The following is a 21,633-nucleotide window of genomic DNA, read 5'->3' on the forward strand; positions in this document are numbered from 1 at the left end:
ACAATTCATTTCCAAAAGTTTTGAATACAACGAATTATATTTTGTTAGTTCTTTTTGCACCAATTATACTGTACAACTGTTTCACTAATAAAATTAATTTCAGTACTACAAATTATATTATGATCCTCTCCTCAACCTAGCATTATGGCTAATGCTCAGACTTAAGAGGAGCAGAGGAGAAGCAATCCTCTTGTATTTTAAAAATATTTTTATTAGGTTTTTTTGGACAGGAAAACTGTCCTGCAAGATTCCAAAGTTATACTATGGAAAGCTAATACAATAAATGCAACTATGTCAAAGTGAGGAGAAATTAAACAGAGAAAATATTGAATGTTCATTTCTGTAATGTGTGTTGTAAGTGATATGCCTTTTGTGACCTGCTCTCCAGCTCACACTTGGGCCTTACTCCTATGAAGTAAACCATGTGGACAGGCCCTTGTGGAGTCAATTGGTCTTCTTTTTGGCCTTCTGGGTCTCAGCCTGTAGCATCACAGGGTACTACCATTTGGATCAATGCATTAAATTATTCCTTCAAATATTTGGAAAAGTGAAGGTAGGGAATTTATTACAGGATACAAATGACTGAAGTGAAAGAACCAGGACTTGATAGCAACAGCAGGAAATTCCCAAAGGAAATTGAAAAGCATTAATGAAAGATTTCTAAATAGTGTATTTATTACCCTCTTGTGTCCCGATCCTGTAGAGACTTACATGTGTATTTAACTGTGAATAGTTCCTCTGATGTCTGTGCAGGACAGCGGGAAAGGGGGAAAGCCAATTAGAGTTCTTGAAGCAACAAAACAAGGTATATCATCAGAGCTGGTGCTAGGCAAAACTTCCACCTTGCACCTCCCGGTCCCTTCCCCCCGGAGCATCACTTATTATAAACTTTCAAAAATGAATACTGCATAATGTGGCACTATTCATTAGAATTAATACACGTTTGGCTTATGGGGAAGGGTGAACTATCTGCCAAGCTCTTAAGAGAAACTGAACCATAGGACATTTTGTGAGAACTAAAATCTTCCCAGTATATCATGTCCAGAGGCAAAGCCCAGCGAGCTGCTGTTCTCCAAGAAATAATAGCAATAATGACCTTTACATAAAATGATATTTATCCAGAATAAAAGTTGGAGAACACTCTTTTATCATGCAATATGTATAAGTAAAGTGTATACCTTGAACAGCACGCTGAACACTTAGAGAGTTAATACCCATTCAGATGGAACAAATTGTCAGTTCCATGTAATTGATGATTAAACAACAAATTTAAGTATACTGTCCCTTTACCAGATATTGAAGACTAGCAGGAATATCAATCTATCTTAATTTTATACTTCTGCCAATCACAATAGCATCTGAGTACTTTTGACATAAATTCAGAGCTGGCATCCCTCTGCCAAGCAACACCCAAGCCAGGGCCTAGCGGGAGCAGAGATGGCCAAGCTGCTGCCTGAGAAACAGAGTAGTCCACTTTTTGGCGCCCCCAAATCTTGGCGCCCTAGGCGGATGCCTAGTTTGCCTAATGGTTACATCGGCCCTGATCATTATACAAATTTCTTTATACAAGGGTTTTCCTGTTAGAGGTCTGGAGTCCTCTGCCTTGACTCAGAGCACGATCCTTTGGTTAAAAAGTCATTTAATCCAGGGGGAGCTAATAGTAACATCTGTAGTTAAGATTACTTTACACTGTCTGGCTGTACCTAGCATGCTCCATCCCAAGGCTGCATGGGTTGAGCAGGACCTCTAACACAGGGTCCCAGTGCCCTGATGTGGGCACCCTGGGCTGGCACTGACACAGGGATCCCTCCACCCTCACAGGGGCGTCCCTAGTAGGCACCAGAACAAGGGTCCCTCTGCCCCGACAGGCACTGAGACAGGGATCTCTGCGCTCCAATGGAGCATGGTGGAGCGTACTATTGACACAAGGAGGTCCTTAGGGGCTACCTGATGGGGGTTCCTCTGGTGGGCACCAACACAGGAGTCCCTGCACACCTATGACGGCGCAATTGGTAGGCACAGACATGGGGTCCCCTCACCTCGACAGGAGTGCCCCGGCAGGCACCAACGTGGGCACCAACACAGGGATCCCAATGCATCAATAGGGGTGCCCCGGTAGACAACAACACAGAGATCCCCATTCCCCCACAGGCACCAACATAGGGAGTCCCGTGCCCCAACGGGCACTGACACAGAGATCCCCATGCCTCAGCTTGCACCGACACAAGGGTTCCCGTGCCTCAGCGGGCACTGACACAAAGATCCCCATGCCTCAATGGGCACCAACGCAGAGTCCCATGCCTCAACAGGCACTGACACAGGGGTTAATCTGCCCCAATGGGCACTGACACAGAGATCCCCATGCCTCAATGGGCACCAATACATGGGTTCCCCTGCCCCAACAGGCACCGACACAGAGAGTCCCTTCCCCCAACGGGCACCGACACTGGGGTTCCCCTGCCCGACCCAGGCGCTCCTGGCGTGCCCCGACGGGGCACCCTGCCGGCCTCGGCCAAAGGGAGCCGTCCCACGCCCCGCAGCCCCTCGCTCTGGCTGGGAGGGAGTCGCAGGAACTGGGACCTTCCCTCCCAGCCGTGCCCTGAAGCTGCCTCCCCTCTTCGCAGGCACGAGAGGGGACGGGTGGCCCCGCCCGCCGGCCTGCGGCCGGGCAGCCTCTGGCTCCTCAGTGGCCGGCGCGGCTGCCGCTCAGGCCCCTCGCTGCCCGCCGCGGGGATCGTGGGACGGGCGCGGGGGAGGCGGTTAGAGCCGCGGCGGCTTCGACCCTAACGGAGCCCGGAGCTGCGAGACAAGAGACGGGACCCGGCGCGGGACCGGCCTCCTGCTCGGCGGCCCGCCGGAGCCCTGCCAGGTTTGACGAGACTTCTTCCCCCCTCTCCTCCCTCAGGGGCCGGGACCCGGGGCTGCCTCCCCCTCCAGCCTGGCCACTCCGCAGCGGAGCTCCCGCAGCCCCTGCCCCCCGCTCCCGGCGGGGCTGGCCCCCTCCGGCAAAGCGGGCTGGCTTGGCGGCCAGGGGGCAGCGCATGACATCAGCTTGTGATGTCATAGCGTCAGGATCAGGACATCATAAACCCGGGTGGCCAGCCTGAGCCTGAGAAGGAGCCAGAATTTACCAATGTACCTTGCCAAAGAGCCACAGTAACACATCAGCAGCTTCCCCCACCCTGTTCCCGGCCAGCACCGCCCACCCACCGGCAGCCCTGCTGATCAGCCCCTGAGCCTGCCGCCCTGCACCTCCCAATCAGCTGTTTTGTGGTGTGCAGGAGGCCCTGGGGGGAGGAGTGAGGGCATGGCAGGTTTAAGGGCGGGGCCTGTGGCAGAGCTAAGGGGTTGAGCAGTGAGTATCCCCCGGCACATTAGAAAGTTGGCGCCTATAGCTCCAACCCCAGAGTCGGTGCCTATACAAGGAGCCACATATTAACTTCTGAAGAGTCGCATGTGGCTCCGGAGCTACAGGTTGGCCACCACTGTCATACCATGTCAGAGGTCCCTCACTTTGGATCATGATGTCATTGCCTTGTGATAATGAGGTCATCCACTGGGGTAACATACTGATGCACCTAAGCAGCTTTGTGTGTCTATACAAGACCTGCATAAAGTGGAAGTAACAACACAGACCTGCATGGTGATACAGTAGCTTAATGCACGTCTGTCATTCGCTAAAGCTTCTCTGTGCCATATGCCCTCTCCCAAGAAGAATCCCCCACACTTAACACTCAAGAAAGGTATGTATGGATTGACACCACCAACTTGCAAATCCCATTAGTGAGTGCAAAGCTTGTTCCTACTGTAATAAGGAATTACACTTTAAAATGCTATAAGTTAAAAGTTAGTGAAATAGTTTTGTTTTAAGTATTTACATATTTGACAGTGCTGTGTGCACAATGGGTTGTGGCTGTAGAATCAGTTAGGCCCTGATCCTGCAATGAGCTCTATATGGGCAGACCTCTGCACTCCCACAATTCTCCATTGCAGCCAGTGGAGCTCTTTAGGGGTTCACATATGTAGTGCTTATTGCAGGATTGCGGCATAGTTGATTTCTACCCTCATGACCATACCCTTATAAAAATCTACAAGAGAACAATCAATTTTGAAGGAATTTAAAAAAATTCAGGACATCTCACTATCATAACCTAGAATTACACAAAAGGAGTCAATAAAAAAAACCACCACCAAAGTTAACAGTGTTTCTTCATGGCTCAGTACAGTGATCTGATGTCTTTCAGATGGAAAGCTCAAAAATGTCTTTCCTGGAGCACTCCCAGGCAGGGGCCATCTCTCCATTCATCCTTTCTGTGCAACATCACTTTTACAGCTGCAGCATTGAAAATCCTGCAAATTTGGGGTCCCTCAGATTAGGCACATATCGTCCACATATCATCGAACCCTAATATCTCAACGTGATTATATCTTTTGGAGCTGGAAGAAAATCCTCCACAAACTGTTTTGAAAACTGCACAATCCTGGTAAAACAGGAAGACCTATCCAGCTTTCTCCAGCCAGCCACCCACACTGAGGCTTATACAAATTGTTAAACTAAAACCTGTGTTGTATTAAAAAGACAATGAAAAACATCATATAGTTGGTGATATAAAAATCAAAACTTTGATTAAATAAGGAAAGGAAAACTATCTCCATTCTTTCTGGCTCCTTGAAGTGTGCGGAGAAAAACTTACCAAGAAACTTTTTTTTTGAAAGTTTTTAATCATCCCAGGCTTGTCAAACTTGTTTCAATTAATGTCTGATGCTATAATTATAATTTACAATTTTAATGGGTGTTTGTTAGTTTACAAAAGATCTTAAATTTAAAAAAAAAGGAGACAGTGAGGAGGGAGAGAAAAGGAAACTTATTTAGGTTACAGTGCTGAATCAGAACACTCTGGTAAAGCCAAGAGATGAACTCATTTTTTTCCCCTCCCTTGAGGAATCAAACAAGAAACAGGAAGTCATTGATTCAAAGTAAGATCATTCACTCCACAATTGTAAACAGTTTATTTTGTGCCAGTAAATATTTCCAGAACCCTTTATGCCTTTTGGAAAATAGGAAATAACTTTTATGGGATGCTTGTTACTGATCATTTATTTTCCCTCTTTATATCAGTGATATTTAGACAGTAACTGAATGTTAATTAGCTTGTACACTGAGAAGTTCACTTAGCTTAAACACTGTTCATTAACATATACCCATGTACTGAAATGTTATGTTTGTGCAACACCCAAATAGCCTTAACTCTACCCTGCAGTGGTACCCTTAGAGAGAAGCAAAAATTCCATGACACCCATCAGAGGGGTAGCCGTGTTAGCTAGTGTCATTCATCTGATGAAATGGGTATTCACCCACGAAAGCTTATGGTCCAATATGTCTGTTAGTCTATAAGGTGCCACAGGACTCTGTCGCTTTTTCCATGACAACCATAGCTATATAAATTTTCATATTCCCAGTAACCGCAAGCACTGTTAACCAACATTGGCTAATCTGACTCCATCCTTTGTGGCCATACTTGGTCACAACTATAAAAATTCCTAACTGGACAAATAGCACTAAGAAAGTCTTCAATCCCTATATTGTCCCCTCAGATTTGTGCATGGATGGAACTCTCCTTGCATGGATTTGCTTCTTCCCATGCAAAGTTTGCAGATTAGTTACCTGTGTGGCACCATCTTCTTGCTTCTGCGTAAGGGGTGAGAGTGGAGACTTGAGCAGGGACGGCTCCAAGCACCAGCACGCCGAGTGCGTGCTTGGCGCGGCAAGACGCAGGGGGCGCTCTGCCAGTCGCTGTGAGAGCGGCAGGCAGGTTGCCTTCGGTGGCATGCCTGCGGAGGGTCCGCTGGTCCCGCGGCTTCGGGGACCTCCCGCAGGCTGCCGCCGAATCCGCGGGACCGGGGACCTCCCGCAGGCAAGCCTCCGAAGGCAGCCTGCCTGCCGTGTTTGGGGCGGCAAAATACCTAGAGCCGCCCCTGGACTTGAGGAGCTAGTGACAGTTGTGGGCAGGCTGGGAAAGAATGAACATCATGCCTTTTGAAGCTCTGCAGAGATTCCTGGGAAGAGATAATACAGCATAAGGGTGGGTCCCTAGTAGCATGCCTCCTGAAGCTATGCTCCCCAGCACCAGAAAGGGTAATGGGGTCAGAGACAGTGCCTTCCAAAGATTTATCAGGTAGGGTGAGGAATGAAGAAATTAGAAACCTGGAAGGTTTACAGTCTAAGACCCTAGTTTTGCAAACACTTATGTATATGCTTAGCTCTACTCATGTTGGTAGTCAGATTGAAGTCAATAGAACAATTTGTGTGTTTAAAGTTAAGAACGTGCATAAGTGTTTATAGGATTGAAGTCTAAGGCCCTGATTCAGGAAAGCATTCCTATTAAAGTTAAGCATATGCTTAAGTCCCATTGACTTCAGTGGGGAATTAGGTACATGTGTAAGTGTTTTCCTGGACAGGGATGGACTTTAGTACATGCCTAACCACTTTCTTGTTTTGGGGCCTAAAAGACACTTGAAGGATTGGGAATGGGGATGTAACATGAAAGCAAATGAATATGGTGAAGAAGTGACACAGCCTTTGACAATCACATTTGGTTGTTGGCTGTTTTTGTTTCTTCCTTTCTTCTAATTTTTTAAGTAAGGTGGGGGTCGGGGAGGAATAGGGAAGTTAGTAAGTACGAAGGAGTGAGTAAGAGCAAGGTAGTGGGAAAAGGAAGAGGCACAATCAGTTTGTTACCTACCTAGCCACGATCAGCAAATGGTTTTGTAGGCATCACAGCAGAGGTGAATTTTAAATAGGGATCTGAAGTAAAGGGCAGTGGCTTTATAGATTTTATGAAATAGGAAAAAGCATGAAGATATCTGAGTATTAGCCAAAGTTGCCAATGTGAACTAGTTCAAACAAGATCCATAAGTAACACAGAACAATTAAGTTCAATATCCACTTGAATTAACTGCCCAAAAACTTGGTTACCACAGAGTTATGGTTGCCCAGGGGTGTGTTATGTTGTTTTTCCAGCATCTGGAGAGTGGCTAAACTTTATCCTCTGAAAGCCAAGCAAAGACAAGTTAAGGTAACACAAATTTAAACTTCTGAAAACCAGAAGTTTAAGTTTAGCCACACTCCACATGTTGGAAGGGCATGTCTCAGCACTAGGCACTTTGACTCTGCATTAATTATAGTTTTGGACAGTTAATTTCACTGGAGCCAGTCTCATAGGGACAGGAGAAGGTCCAGCATTCATGCAATTTTCAGACTATACAGGGGAAAACCCCCTTAAATTGGCTGCCTTCCCTACTTTTCTGCCTCCTGGAGAACAGCTAATGATAGCTGCTTCAGGAGGCAGGCAGAACTCTCTTCTCCTCAGAAGGCAGTATATTTTCACAAGGGAGATGGGGAGAGGAGGTAGCAGAAAGAACCCCATATCTTAGGGCTCCTTCCCCCACCTCTCTTGTGAAAGACAGGTCAAGTTCTTCTCTGCTCATCCCTCTTCCTTTCTAATGCTGCACTCCCAGGCCTATGACAGGAGAAAGGAGAACCTTCTTAGGCCTGTCCTCCCACCAGGCATGGGACTGGGTGAAGAACATCTACACCTCCACAAGGAGGAAAGGTGTTCTGGGAGCATGGAGCAGATGTGAGACTGCAGACAATGGGAGTGCAGAGTTGTGTGACTAGGTGGGTGAACTGGGTTGGATCAGAGAACTGGGAGGGCACAAAATTAACTGATTTGGGGTTGAGGGTACAGAATCAATGTTGGGGCTGGGGCACCAAATTGATTGATGTAAGGCTGCAGTGGCCAAAACTTACTTACTATAGACTGGCAACATTAATTGTCAGACACATTGGGGCTCATTGTGACAGAGGTGCTCTACTCACCATTGAACAGCACCCCCTTCAGGCAAATCAGGGGATTAGCTCACCCAGTTTAGTACCCCTTTCCAACAGTCACACAGCCCATCATCCCACTCACTCACTCCTTCCCTCTCTTCCACCATTTGCTGCTCTCCTCTTGCTCAAGGAATCGCAGTGTAGCTACTTCACAACTCAGCCCTCCCTCCAGGTCACACCATGGTTTCCCCTTTTGGGGGGAGTGGGGGAAATACTTGCCAAGCATCTCTGGGCAAGTATTAATCAGCAGTCCTCACGCCTGCTGCTCTGACCCTGTCACTCCTGCTGTGAGGGGCAGTGAACTAGCAGACTGCCTGAGTCACAACATCACTTGACAGTGGTTGGTAGGGGAACCCAGGCCCACCCTCTACTCAGAGTTCCAGTCCAGGGCCCTTTACCGAGCAGCCAAGGTCTGCAGTTTCCCTCACCTTACTGCTTTCAGCCCTGGACTTCTTCCTATGTTGCCTTAATAGAATCATAGGGTTGGAAGGGACCTCAGGAGGTCATCTAGTCCAACCCCCTGCTCAAAACAGGACCTAATCCCCAACTAAATCATCCCAGGCAGGGCTTTGTCAAGCCAGGCCTTAAAAACCTCTAAGGATGGAGATTCCACCACCTCCCTAGGCAACCTATTCCAGTGCTTCACCACCCTCCTAGTGAAAAAGTTTTTCATATCCAACCTAAACCTCCTTTCACTCTTCCTACTCAAATTCTTCTTTGTCCTAGGGTCTACCAGCCCAGGTGCCAACTGTGTGATTTGCCAGGGGAAGCGCCACTCCTGTTCCATCCTAGGTCCTGCCCCCATTCCACCCCTTCCCCCAACCTAAGCTAAGGAACAGCAGCATGAGAGGGAAGGGTGAGTGTAGAGCCTCTTCCCCACTGCTGGAGGCAACCTGGGGAAGGAGTGGAGTTCTGGTTCTTTCCATTGTTCAGTGAACAGTGGAAGGAAGGGAAGCCCTGGATCCCACTCCCTCAGCCTGATGGAGTAGCCATGGGGAGGAAGTGTTGGGAGATGGTGTATTTGTAGGGGCAGGGACTAGAGCACCACTTTAGTCAGTGTCAGCCTTAGAATAGTGCTCTCTATTAGGGATATTTGTGTTTTAAAAAAAAAAACAACAACCACCTACCACTAACATTTTAACGTTCATTAGAAAAAAAGGATGTATCTCAGAAGCTCCTTGCTCAACTGATTTCAAATTTGGACCACTAAGCCTACCTCAGCTTTCATGAGGCACAGCAATTTCCAAGAAATTCCCTGTAAGCATTTGGATTTTATAGGACTTTAACAGCTGGGTTTTTTTTTTAAACCAGTAAGCTAGCTTCCACTTTAACTATTTTGGTGCTACTATCCCCCTATGAGGAGTTTTCGTTCCTAACAAAGGCTTAGTTCTCTGCAAATTTTTTCTGTGTATGAAATAGTGTATAGTAGCTAGAGGTTAAGACAGTTGGTGTTTCCCCATTTATCAACAGAAAATGTTTTGCAGCTCTGTAATAACTTAGAAAATAATTACAAGTAAACTTTAGTATGAAACATCTCTTTACTTTAAGTGCTCGTGTAGGCCATCATATTTTCCCCTGCTTTTATAGAACAGCCATGTACAAAAGTTTTAAGTGTCCCCTAAGATTTCTGTAAAATCAAGGTTAATATGTATACAAAAAATAGGCCCAGACATATTAAAGGCAATCTGATTTTTTTTTCCCAGCATAATTATGGCAGATTTTTCAGAGTCAGAAGGAGCTGGAAATTGGAAAGAAAGATGTGTAACTCTGGAGTCACAGCTGATGAAATTTCGTCTCCAGGCAAGCAAAATCAGAGAGCTGTTAGCAGAGAAGGTAGGTCTTATTATATTAAATTAATAATTTATATAGACAGTTTTATTTGATAAGGGGGGGGATGAGACTAGTCTTGCTTCAGACTAACTCACTTTTGCTCTTTCTATGACAAACAGATTTTTTTAAAACACAAATCTAAAGAATTTTTAATACCACTGAAGATGTAAGAATTTTGCACATCTAATTTCCCATAAACGTTCATTTGAAAATCACCCCATACAGTGGCAATCTAGCAAAGATTCTGCTGTAGAAGGGAAAAAAAGTACCAACATTGTAATAACTGACACTTCTTTCTGAGTATGTAGCGTCTGCTCCAAAGCCCACTGAAGACAGTGGAAAAGTTTCCCCACTTATCTCACTGTGCCAATGCAGCATTTTAAGCGTAGACCTCTCTACTGCCACTGAGTATAAGCACAACCGTGGGAATTACTAATTCATGCCAGCATCCAGAAACAGCAGGAGATGGTGGGGGCTTTTTTTATTAGGAAAATTATAAAGGGGTATAAAATTAAAGAGAAGCCTCCTTCAGAGGAAAGTAAAAATAGGACAATTCCTTCCCTCCATTGTAACCAGTATTTTATCCTAGGTTTGCCTGCTGTTTTATTTATAAGTAGGGAATGTCTGATTCAAATGACTTTCCCTGTATTAGGGGCCATTCAGGCTTACATTTATATGTGATGTAACGAGTTGTATACAGAAAAGAACATTTTCACCATATTACATTAACTACTAGTGGTTTACAACATACAGTGCAAACGGGAAAAGTAATATGCAGGTATGAATTTCAGGTTGCTATATCCTGTAGAAGAAAAATTGAAACCAAGCACTCAGTCCATGAGAAATACACTACTTTTTCCTTGTACTAGAAATGCCATGCAGATCACTACCATATCAAAAATTAGCAGTCTATGGCTCTAGGAACATATAGAATGCAAATATGTGGGTGGTCTCTGTGTGTCTGCATTCTAATTCTTTATCCAAAAATTGTGTGATATTGCACCAGATTGGAGGCACATATTAATACAGAGGGCCAAATTCACTGGTACGTTGTGACTACGTTGTGCTGCTCTAATGATGCAAAACAATTGTAAACCTGGCTGGCTAGCTCAGATTTATGTCTGATTTACAGTGTCATTGTAGTTCAATGTAGCTAAAATATACTGCTGAATAGAATTGACCAGACAACAACAATTCCATTTAATGGCAACTTCAAGGTTTCTCATTGGATTGATAACTTTAAAAAGTTTTTGCAGAAATGGAACTGTGGGTAGTTAGGGTACTGGCTGAGATGTGGGAGATGCAGGTTCATCTTGCTGCTCTGCCTGATTCAAAACCTGTCTCTTCCACATCTCAGGCCAGTACCCTAACCACATAGCAGTAAAGTAACTTTCAATATTCACCCCACCCCACCCCCAAAAAAAACCTTCCCGATGAAAGTTTTGTGGAAACCAGTACATCTCTCTGAAAAAGTGTTCTCTTTGACAAAACAGCATGCTTTGTGGAATAAAATTGTTCTTACCAGCTCTACTGCCGAATTGGGTCCAGAGTAGATTTTTGTAGGTTTAACAAAAAGATAGAAATAATTAGTTCTAGGGAGGAGTCAAAAGTGTAAAAAGAAATACAGCCATTGGCTTGCACTGTTTTTCTAAAGTTTCCATTTTTATGTAATTGACAAAGTTAAAAGCAAATGGAATTTGACAGTACCATCACTCTTCTCTCCCCCCCATTGTTGAGTAGTGGCCAAAACAAGACTCCTGTTTAACATCATACAGCGTGTGTCTTTTTGTAATAAAAAATTTGGAATGGGAATTATTTCTTACATTTTGTACTAAATGTGTGTGACCGGAATCCCAGGGGAGCCAGCTGAGGTCAGTTAGGGTGCACTGCAAAGAATGGGGCAGGCAATCCCCAAAACTGGTGGATAGTCCAATACTTAGATTTACTAAGTCAGCACAAAACAGCTTCTGTTATACCTCACTGGTTACTCGGAAGTCAACAATGCAGTTCCCTTAAAGTAACCCAGCCTCAGCCCTCCACCTAGTCAACTAAGTCAGATATGATGAGGATTAATGAAAATCTTAATCATACAAAAAAGGTTCTACCAATCTCAAAGAATTGGACACATTACCTCCCAGGTTAATGAATATTCCAGATCTTAACCAAATACACACTTATTAAGTCTTAAGTCTTATTAACTAAACTAAAATTTATTAAAAAAGAAAAAGGGGGAGTATGGTTATAAGATCAGTATGCATAGACATGAGTTCAATTCTTGAGGTTCAGATTCATAGCAGAGATGATGAGCTTTGTAGTTGCAAAGAGATATTTCAGAAATAGTTCATAGGTTATAGTCCAGTGTTTATATTTCAGGGCGGTCCAGTCAGAACTGGGATCTCGGTCTTTGTGGCTTAGGCTTCCCCTGCATGAAACCTCAAGCAGATCTGAGATGACAGAATCAGGACCCAAGGATCTTTTATACAATTCCAGGCCTTCTTTGTCCTTAGGCCAACAATAGTCCTTAGGCCAACAATCAGGGTGACTTTGAAGTAGGTCAGTTTCCCAAGTATCACTGGCAATTAGCTACACTAATTAATATAACGCAATTGCTTGTTTTTCCACCATTTGCAGATGATTTGCTATACATTTTAAAGAGAGATGAATACAGCAGATGTCCTATGTTTACAGTTCATTTAAATGTAAAGAAGTTCTTTTGATTTCTGAATTAACAGAATAAAGACTATTTGATTACACTGTTGACCTCTACCAATATTTATGTAAATCACAAAAACATATTATCTCCTCATATGTTTTTAAGGGTTGAATTGGAGTAAGTTATTCTGCAGGATGCTTAACCTGGTCATGCGTCATAATATAGCTTAGCTAGTCCTATTTTCATAGGACACAAATCCAAATAAAATGAAGCCCATATAGAATCAAGGCAATTTTTAAATGCTTCCCTAAGCCATAAGACTCACCACTTTGCAAAAAGATATGCCACAGTAAATCAGTTTTTGTTGGAATTTGCATGCACAGGGCCAAATTTTGCCCTGTTCTTCATGCAGGAGGACCTATCTGGAACCATCATGTTTCCAATGCACACATTGGCCAGGCCAAGAAGAGGTGGTGAAGTGGAAGGGAAGGGCTACATACCCTCTGTCCCCACAGAGTAATGGCCCTTTCCATAACAGTGCATCACAGTTAAGGTGGCAGCACGACTAGTGGGTCCACAACTATGCAGCTCAAAGGCCAAACTTCTCCATGAACACATGTAGTGGCTATTGTCCCTGTGGCATGAAGACAGTTCAAGCAAATTGTAGCTGAGGGTCAGATGGCTACTACCAGGGGTGAAAGTAACTTAAAGGACTTACCAATTTGCTGGAGTCCTGAGCAGAGGGTGGGGTCTCAACCAGAAGGGGACAGGGCCTTTAAATTCCCAGGCCCTTTAAATTGAAATTTAAAGGGCCTGGGGCTCTGGGTGCAGTAGCAGCGGCTGGGAGCCCTGGGCCCTTTAAATCACTGCTGGAGCCCCATGGTAGCGGTAGCTGCTCGGGCGGCGATTTAAAGGGCCCAGGGCTCCCAGCCACTGCTACTGCACCCAGAGCCCCAGGCCCTTTAAATTTCGATTTAAATTTCTCCGCCAATGCTACCCCAGAGCTCCGGCAGCGGAGCTCTGACAGCAATTTAAAGGGCCAGGGGCTCCAATGCAGTAACGGTGTGGGGGAGCCCCGAGCCCTTTAAATCACCGCTGGAGCCCCAGGCTGCTGCCGCTACCCCGGGGCTCTGGCAGCAGGGCTCTGGCAGCGATTTAAAGGGCCCAGGGGTTCCGGCCACCGCTACCACAGCAGAGCCCCAGGCCCTTTAAATCGCTTCTGGGAGCCCCGGGGCCCCCCAGCTGCCACTGCTACCCCAGGGCTCTGGCAGAAATTTAAAGGGCCCGGGGGTTCCGGCCACCGCTACCGCAGCAATGTCCCAGGCCCTTTAAATCGCTGCCAGAGCCTTGGGGCTCTCAGCTGCCGCCACTACCCCGGGGCTCCAGCAGTGGGGTTCTGGCAGCAATTTAAAGGGCCCAGGCTTTGGCCACTGCCGGGAGCCCGGGCCCTTTAAATCACTGGTCTGGGGAAGCTGCCCCCTGCTGATACGGTCGGCTGTACCGGACCGTACCAGCTTACTTTTCACCTCTGGCTACTACTGACATAGTGGATCAAAGGTTCTTGGTAGGTTGGGTCCTCCCCTCCATATCTGCCCTGAGAGGCCACTTCCTTGGCTCTGTAATGGCCACCAGTCTCGCCTGGAATCTTTGCTTGACTCCCTCTCTGGCTTTTTTGTTGGCTCCACCCTCTGGCATAATCACGTAAGAGTTGACTCCGTTCCCCCAGGGTACTGGAGGTCCAACTTAAAGTTCACAATGTCCAAACTTATAGTTCTTCTGCCACTCTTAGATTCAACTGAAATCTGCTGCTTCCTGGCCCTTACAGAGATTGTCTTCAACCAACCACAGGAGCCTACTCTGCTCCCTGTTGGTGACTCAGCCTAACTTCCTGAGGCTCTTCCCAGCTAGGAAGTACCCTTATTCTTCTCTCTAGGGTTTTTCTCTGTGTACTGCATTCCCAGCTCTATATAAATAGTGCTCTCCCTGCTTCACCACGGCTAGGGTGGGTGGTCAGTCTTTCTAATTAAGCCCCATGACTCCCAGCTGGGGTTACTAATTAACCTTTATGTTGGATATAGCTTAAAGGTGAGCTGAGGGATAGCTGCTAAATCACAAGCAAGGCTGAATCCATGTGCCTCAAAAGGATAGCTAACCCATGACACCCATTTTATATTAAAAGTACTCTACATGGTAGAACAATACCTACACAGTGTGTTTTAAAATATTTTATATAATTCTGTGCTCCTGTGGTAGCCTGTTGTAAGATTAACATTCCTGAGCATGTGAGAAAACTTAAATGTGTTTTTTTGTTTTGTTGCTAAATGATTCTGAGGTGTATTTTTTATTTTCTTTCACATTTATATTGAATGAGCTCTGTCTCTAGTTTCGCTTCCTTAAATATAGTTATACAGGTTACAAGGTGCTATTTTGCCTCGCTATTCCAGTTGATGTTTTCCTTCTGTATTCTTTACCAAGCTATATAATTCGCCATAGTTTATTTTCCTAGAACATTAGCTTTCTAACATCAAAATGAAGAAGTGTAGTTCTTTTTGCATTAGGCATTGTAGGTGAAAGACATTTAGACTTTTTATGTCAACACTTAAACTCACAGCAACTTAACATTACTCTGTAACACTATTGTGATCAGCCAAATTTCACCCTAGTAGTCATTATTCCAAACAATATTGGAAGTTTGGATGACTAGAAAATTATTATTGCTATTAGAAAGCAATATAATTGAAAACTCTTAACAGTTGCCTGATCTTTCAATTTTTATGCATGGAAAACTCTCATGGAATAGGTCCTGCAGAACACGGCATGAGAGTGGAAAAGCTGAGCAGTTGCACAATATACTACCCTTTGAAACTTCACTCAGTAAAAAAATTGAACCTCTCATGTCATCTCACCAACCCCAGTAGAGGTCATAGGGAACTCAATAAAACTTTGTGATATGAGTGTTACTCTAAAAAGATCAGCATGGATCTGTGTCCATTACTAGAAAGGAAGCATCAGCCAAAGAGACTAATGCAGTCTCTGTACCATTCTGCTCTGAAAGCTATACTAAAAGGTAACAGAAAACTGGATGACTACACAGGCAGAGCTTATAACTCAGATGGAACATCTAGTGTCCATCTGACCTGTAAGTGTTCCTTCCAGCCACAGAGGGTTGCTGAGGTGCCTACTCTGGAACCAAAAGCTTTCACTGCTTTGCTTCTGGGGTGCAGCTGAAGAACTAGCAGCTGGGAAGAGAAAGTGACATCCTCAAGCAGGGCCGCCCAGAGGATTCAGGGGGCCTGGGGTCTTTGGCGGCGGGGGGCCCCCGCTTCGGGGGTAGTTTGGCGGCGGGGGGTCCTTCCGATCCAGGACCCACTGCCGAAGTGCCCCGAAGACCTGCGGCAGGGGCCCCCCGCCGCCGAATTACTGCCAAAGGGCGACCCGCCGCCGAAGTGCCAGGTCTTCGGTGGTAATTCGGTGGCGGGGGGGTCCTTCCGCCCCGGAGTGGAAGGACCCCCCCGCCGCCGAATTGCCTACGATGACCCGGAGCGGAGGAAGCTCCAGGGGCCCGGGCTCTGCGAGAGTTTTCCAGGGCCCCTGGAGCGAGTGAAGGATCCCGCTCCAAGGGCCGTGAAAAACTTTTGTGGGGGCCCCTGTGGGGCCCAGGGCAAATTGCCCCACTTGCCCCCCCCCCGGGCGGCCCTGTCCTCAAGCTGGGTAGGGACATAAAAGGGACCTAATATTGGTCATAGTCCTCCCCCAGCCCTGACACTCTCCAGCTGCTCCCTCAGATGCCTTCTAGCACCTACCTTTCCCACCCGCAGCTGCTAAGTTATGTGCAGCAGCCACTGCTTGCAGTATTGGCAACACCATGTGTTCAGAAATAACAACTCAGCCCCTAAAATATCTGAAGTGAAAAAAAGAGATAAAAATACATTGTGGGTTTGATGGGATCACTGGGGTGCAACCTGGACTGTGAGACCGCTGAGCCCTCCAAATGCACCAACCTGGGCTGCCTCTCACGCTGTGATGCTGATGTCGAGCTACAAGCCTCTGACAGGCACCACAGTTACACAGCCATCCACAGGCAGGGACACACTCAGCTGAATTATGTGAGTGATCTCCCAACCACTCATGAGCCACCAGTAGAGAGGCTCCTGCCAGTTCCCCACAGATCCCCAGTCTTGTACCCCAGAACTATTGTCTTGCACTAGTGAGAAGACTGACCTGTGTAAGTTCATTACTTAGTTTGCCACTTCTTCATAGGAAAGTGGACATTCACCAGCCTTTGTATTCTTAGCTGAGATTTCCTAAGTATGTCTACCAAAACACACTGTTTTAGGTAAAAAAATAAAACAGATTTATTAACTACAGAAAGACAGATTTTAAGTGATTATAAGTAGCAGGCATAGAGATCAAAGTTGGTTATCTGAGAAATAAAATAGAAATGCAGTCTAAATTCTAATTTAACAGACTAAGCAATATTTCAGCCAAGAAATGTCTCCTCTTAACAGATGGTACAAGCAGGTTACAGTTCTTCAGTTCACAGACAGGGCCACTTTCCAGCCTGGGAACAAACTTTCCCAGTTCAAAGTCTTTTTCTTGCAGACATCTTCCAGGTGTTGAGATTGGGAGTGGAGGGTAGGGGAGAGAGGCCAAGTGATGATGTCACTGTCTCTCATTTATACTTTCTTCCAGCTGCTAGAAAGATCCTGGCTGTGACGTGGCTTAGTCCGCCCCCCCTCCCCCCCCCCGGCCTATGTGCCATCTCTGACAAGCCTCTGGAATACTGGATTATGTGTTGATGAGCCATTAATGGTCATCTGGCCAGTGATGGCTATGTCTTTGTTGTAACTAGAAGGCTGGCCGTGGCTGTTCCCAACTTCACAACAGTAACATATATAGCAATACTTTATAACTTCACATACAATGATAGTACATACAATCCAACAGGATATTATTGTTCAACAGATCAAGACTTACAAAATGATACCTCACAAGGCATACTTTGTTCAAAACATATCATAATTATATCACAGTGGTGACTATGGGGGTTCCAGGGTGCTGTTTTGAGGTACAGTATGTTCTTTTTTGAGCTTTTGGGGTTCATGTTTTCAAGCTTTCCTCTACAATCATGAAGGCTAGAAATTTGCTTTAATTAAAAAAAAAGTAATTGCATGATTCTAGGAGCTGAGGCTTTAAGAAAAAACACAGAATATTGCAAGAATTGTGATAAAATTGGCAACACTGTAATGGAGCAAGGAGTGTGGAAGGGAATGGGGCATAGGCAGTCTGGCCTAGCAGTTATAGCTGGCCTCACTTGCTATGGTAGTTGCCAAGCAGGAGTTGGAGGGATAGCAAGAGCCAGGTTCCATAAGCAAGAGTCAGGATCAGAGTCAGGCTGGGGTCAGAGATCAAGCAAAGCCTGGCCTTGCACCAAGCCAAAGTGGTGTTGTCCAGACAACTTCCTGTGCCAACCCCTGGGGTTAAATAAGGCACTTGGCCAATCAAAGGGCCACAGGGTTCTGCTAGTCTGGATTTCTTGGGTGGTACTTCTTGGAGCATCTACTTTCCATAATGCTCCCTCGGGGTACTGCTGTATCAGCTCATAGTGGCCCTGTGGGATTATCAGCTATCCTGGGCTCTGAAAACCTGGGTTCTAGTCCATGGACCCTTACACGGTGAGGAGAAAATCAGTAATTCCTTCATCTCTGGGACAAATGCTATGTGGAATTGCAAAAACCTTGGCATAGTTAAGCACATTATAGCAGTGTTATGTTGACCTTACCAGCCTTAGTCTTAGCCTTAGCTAAATTAACAAAATAAAAATGTTTTAGTGAGGTGCTAACAGGCAAAATCCTATATGGCAAAGATGACTTCTTGAGCATGGGCCTGACAGGTGTTCAGCTGAGGGAAGCTGCTATACTTCCCTCCTGTACTGGATCATTAATGAGGTCAGTCAAAAATGGGCCTATTCCACTGTCCTACTTCTTGCCTTTTTTTTTTAATGTATATAAGTGTTTTACTTGTGAGCTGGAGTTCCCCCTGCACATTTAGCAAGTCCATGAGAGAGAGTGGCCAAAAGTCAACAAGAGAAGACACCACGTTTGTCATCTGCAGACTTGGGCTGATTTGGGGTTTTTTTGTCTCTCTTTGTTAACTAGTGATCCAGTAACCTATTTTTTGCTTGTTTGTTTTTTAAATTAAAAACAACAATATGCCAAAAAAACCCTATATTTTTAAGGGTAAATTAAATGTTTAGTTTAAAATTAACCTAGATGTATATCTATTCTTTTACACTGAATTACTACTACGTTTATTCAAATTTGAAATGTAAATATTTGGTGCATTTTGTAAAACCAGCAAATATTTGCCTGAACTTTCGTAGTATGTGAGTTTGAGAGCTTTCATATTTTAATTTTAAAGAACTATAAAAGTGTGACTACTATACCTTTTTATTTTTTAGGGCGCTAGGAAGACACAAAAGGTGTTTTGAGGGGGCAAAGGAATACACAATATTTTCAGCAGAGTCAATCATTTATTCATTGTTTTTATTGGTTTGGGGGGTTTGTTTGTTTGTTTTTTCATTTTGTCAAGTAATAAAGAGAGCATATTTTTATAACTCCAACATGCAAAGAAAGAGACCTTGTTGGATTTTTAAGCAGAAGCTGCTGCTGTAAATGGGAGAGGTCTTTATAGGAATTTGAGGAATGGTGTAAAAAGTATCCCTAGTATGCCAAATTTAGGCTGTCTGAGGAGACTGAGCTTGAAGTAGAAGCGTTTATTTTATTACTGTTTTAGTCTTCTGAGTGTGAAGTTTTAAAAAATCCTTTCTGTAAACAACTGCAGTACTTTACTGTAAGTTAGGCAGTAGCTGGCATTTAACGCTAAGAGGAAAATCCATCCCCCCTCCCCAAATACCCATTTTTTTCATCTACTACTCAAATAATATAAAACATAATGTGTTCATTGTTTCTATCACTAACAGTGTTTTAGCAAAAAGAACTGCATAACTCTTAAAAACTTTCTAGGCTGCTTTGAGCAGCCTACTTTGTATTTCTTTCAGTCATATCCTATAAGGACTGATTATGGAACTGGTCCAAGTCTTGCATTATGGCCCAAACAATACAACTCAAAGTTGACATGAATGTTTCTGGGTTTGTTTTCTTGAGTGCTCTGAATCATTATTTCATATTCAGAATGATTTTGAACAAAATATTGTGATCAGCATGCCAAAGATACAGGATTACTTTTATAGACATGTTGATTTGTTTGCTTTTAGTTTTAACCTTTCACTTTTGATGTTCTTTTTTGGTACATGTCTTCAGCAAGCAAGTGATATTGTACATGAAAAATGCATATTACTTCGGATACAGGTTGTGAAAATTAAAGGTGACAGCTTTCTAAAGTGGACAATATGTTTTGAATGCATTTCACAAAACATACTATGTTCCTGATATTTGTTCTTATATAACAATAGCTAAGTCCACTTTTTCTGCATTGCTGACATATTTTTAAATGTCTGCATGGTTTGTCATTTGATATTTGAAAAATAAAGTAGGCATAATTAGGCATGTGTCATTTGTGGCATGCCAATTTTCACATGGTCATCTTTGTCAAAAATCAAGGCTATATAATATGTACATCTTGAGCAGGGTTTGTATGCCAATGGAATGTTTGCAGAAAGCATGAGATGAATATTAGTATTTCTTCTAGTGGGTTGTAATGAATAAGTGTAGAAGGGAGAAAAATATAATTGTATCAAAATTAAATAGAGATAGTTCTGCTTCAGTATTTGTTGATTTGCATTTTAGAGAGCTTATTGTCATAGGAAATAATCAGAGATGTAGGACTGGAAGGGACCTCTATAAGTCATCTAGTCCAGTCCTTGGCACTGAGTCAGGATCAAGTATTACCTAGACCATCCCTGCTGACAGGTGTTTGTCTAACCTGTTATTAAAAATCTCCAATGTCACAAATTCCACAACCTCCTTAAGTAATTTGTTCCAGTGCTTACCATTAGGAAGTTTTTCCTAATATCTAACTTAAATTTCCTGGGCTGCAATTTAAACCCATTACTTCTTGTCCTGTCCTCAGTGGGCAAGGAGAACAATTTATCACCTTCCTCTTTATAACCATCTGTTGCGGGGCAATCACACCCCATCTCTCTTTGGAGTGGGGTAAGAGCATTGTAGCTCACAGTTAGTCTCCCCTGACTACCCTCAGCCTCAGGGCAGTAGGGTCTACGGGCCAAAGTCAATGGGTCTGCCCTCCCTCAGGGCAGTATAGCCCAAGATAGCCACCCTTTCCTTCAGGGAAGTATGGCCTAATGGCCAGAGTCAATATGGCTGCCCTTCCTTGCTGGGCTGTGTGGCTCAGCAGTCAAAGTCAATATGGTTGCCCCTCCTCTCTGGGCTGTGCAGCCTAGTGGCCTGTTGTGGAGGTGAGCAACCACCCAGAGGTAGGTGATGGACAGGGTAGGGGTACTCGGGCCCTCCCATCTCTACTGGGCCCCAGCCCAGGGCCCTGTCAGTGGTGAGTGTCTTTGCCACTGAGTCAGAGGGGATGTGACTGAAATACAGTGACTTAAGGCCCAGTTCTATAACTAGTCCACTGTCTTATTCCCCGGACCACTTTCTACCATATCTTCCAATGCAGTGGCCTGGCATCTCCAGGTTTCTTGGCCTGTGCTGTTCCTGGCAGCTCTGACCTCACTTGGGTATCTGCAGGTACCTGGGGATCCACCTGGGTTTCAGCGCCTTTGGCTTCTGCAGTCTGTGGCTTCAGTAGTTCCCAGGTTGGAGCCTGCAACATGCATCCTCCCTCTTCAGCAGTGAGCCCAGATGAAGCTGAGCAGCTCTCTTTTGTACTGGTGCTCTGGTTGGAGCATACCCAGCAAGGGTGAGGGCGCCTGGCTTCCTCTGCCCAGAGTGCAGAGTTAACCCCTTCCTGTCCAGTGCGGGGCAAGCACACCCTGTCACACAATCTTTTACGTACTTAAAGACTGTTATCGTGTCCCCTCTCAGTCTTCTCTTCTCTGAATTAAACAAACCCAATTTTTTCAACCTTTCCTCGTAGGTCATGTTTTCTAGACCATTTATCATTTTTGTTGCTCTTCTCTGGACTTTCTTCAATTTATCCATATCTTTCCTGAAGTGTGTTGCCTGGAACCAGACATAGTACTCCAGCTGAGGTCTTATCAGTGCTGAGTAGAGTAGAATTACTTCTTGTGTCTTTCTTACAACACTGTTGCTAATACATCCCA

At 44.8% G+C, this 21,633-nt stretch overlaps 1 protein-coding gene across 5 annotated transcripts in view; it reads left to right on the forward strand.

The window, feature by feature from the left end:
• The first annotated feature begins 2,647 nt into the window (after window positions 1–2,647).
• Window positions 2,648–21,633, forward strand: part of PLEKHH2 (pleckstrin homology, MyTH4 and FERM domain containing H2) — a 130,402-nt gene continuing 111,416 nt past the window's right edge. For 3 of the 5 annotated variants that reach the window (XM_045010288.1, XM_045010292.1, XM_045010289.1), the window contains exons 1-2: window positions 7,660–7,678; window positions 9,595–9,724. In XM_045010288.1, the coding sequence (XP_044866223.1) occupies window positions 9,602–9,724 (123 nt within the window). In that variant the 5' untranslated portion in view covers window positions 7,660–7,678; window positions 9,595–9,601. Of the gene's footprint in view, window positions 2,870–3,578; window positions 3,744–7,659; window positions 7,679–9,594; window positions 9,725–21,633 lie in introns of those variants that run through there. The other 2 variants (XM_045010290.1, XM_045010291.1) reach the window with 2 other exon arrangements.

This window comes from Mauremys mutica, chromosome 3 (assembly GCF_020497125.1).
Source record: "Mauremys mutica isolate MM-2020 ecotype Southern chromosome 3, ASM2049712v1, whole genome shotgun sequence".
Taxonomy (NCBI): domain Eukaryota; kingdom Metazoa; phylum Chordata; order Testudines; family Geoemydidae; genus Mauremys; species Mauremys mutica.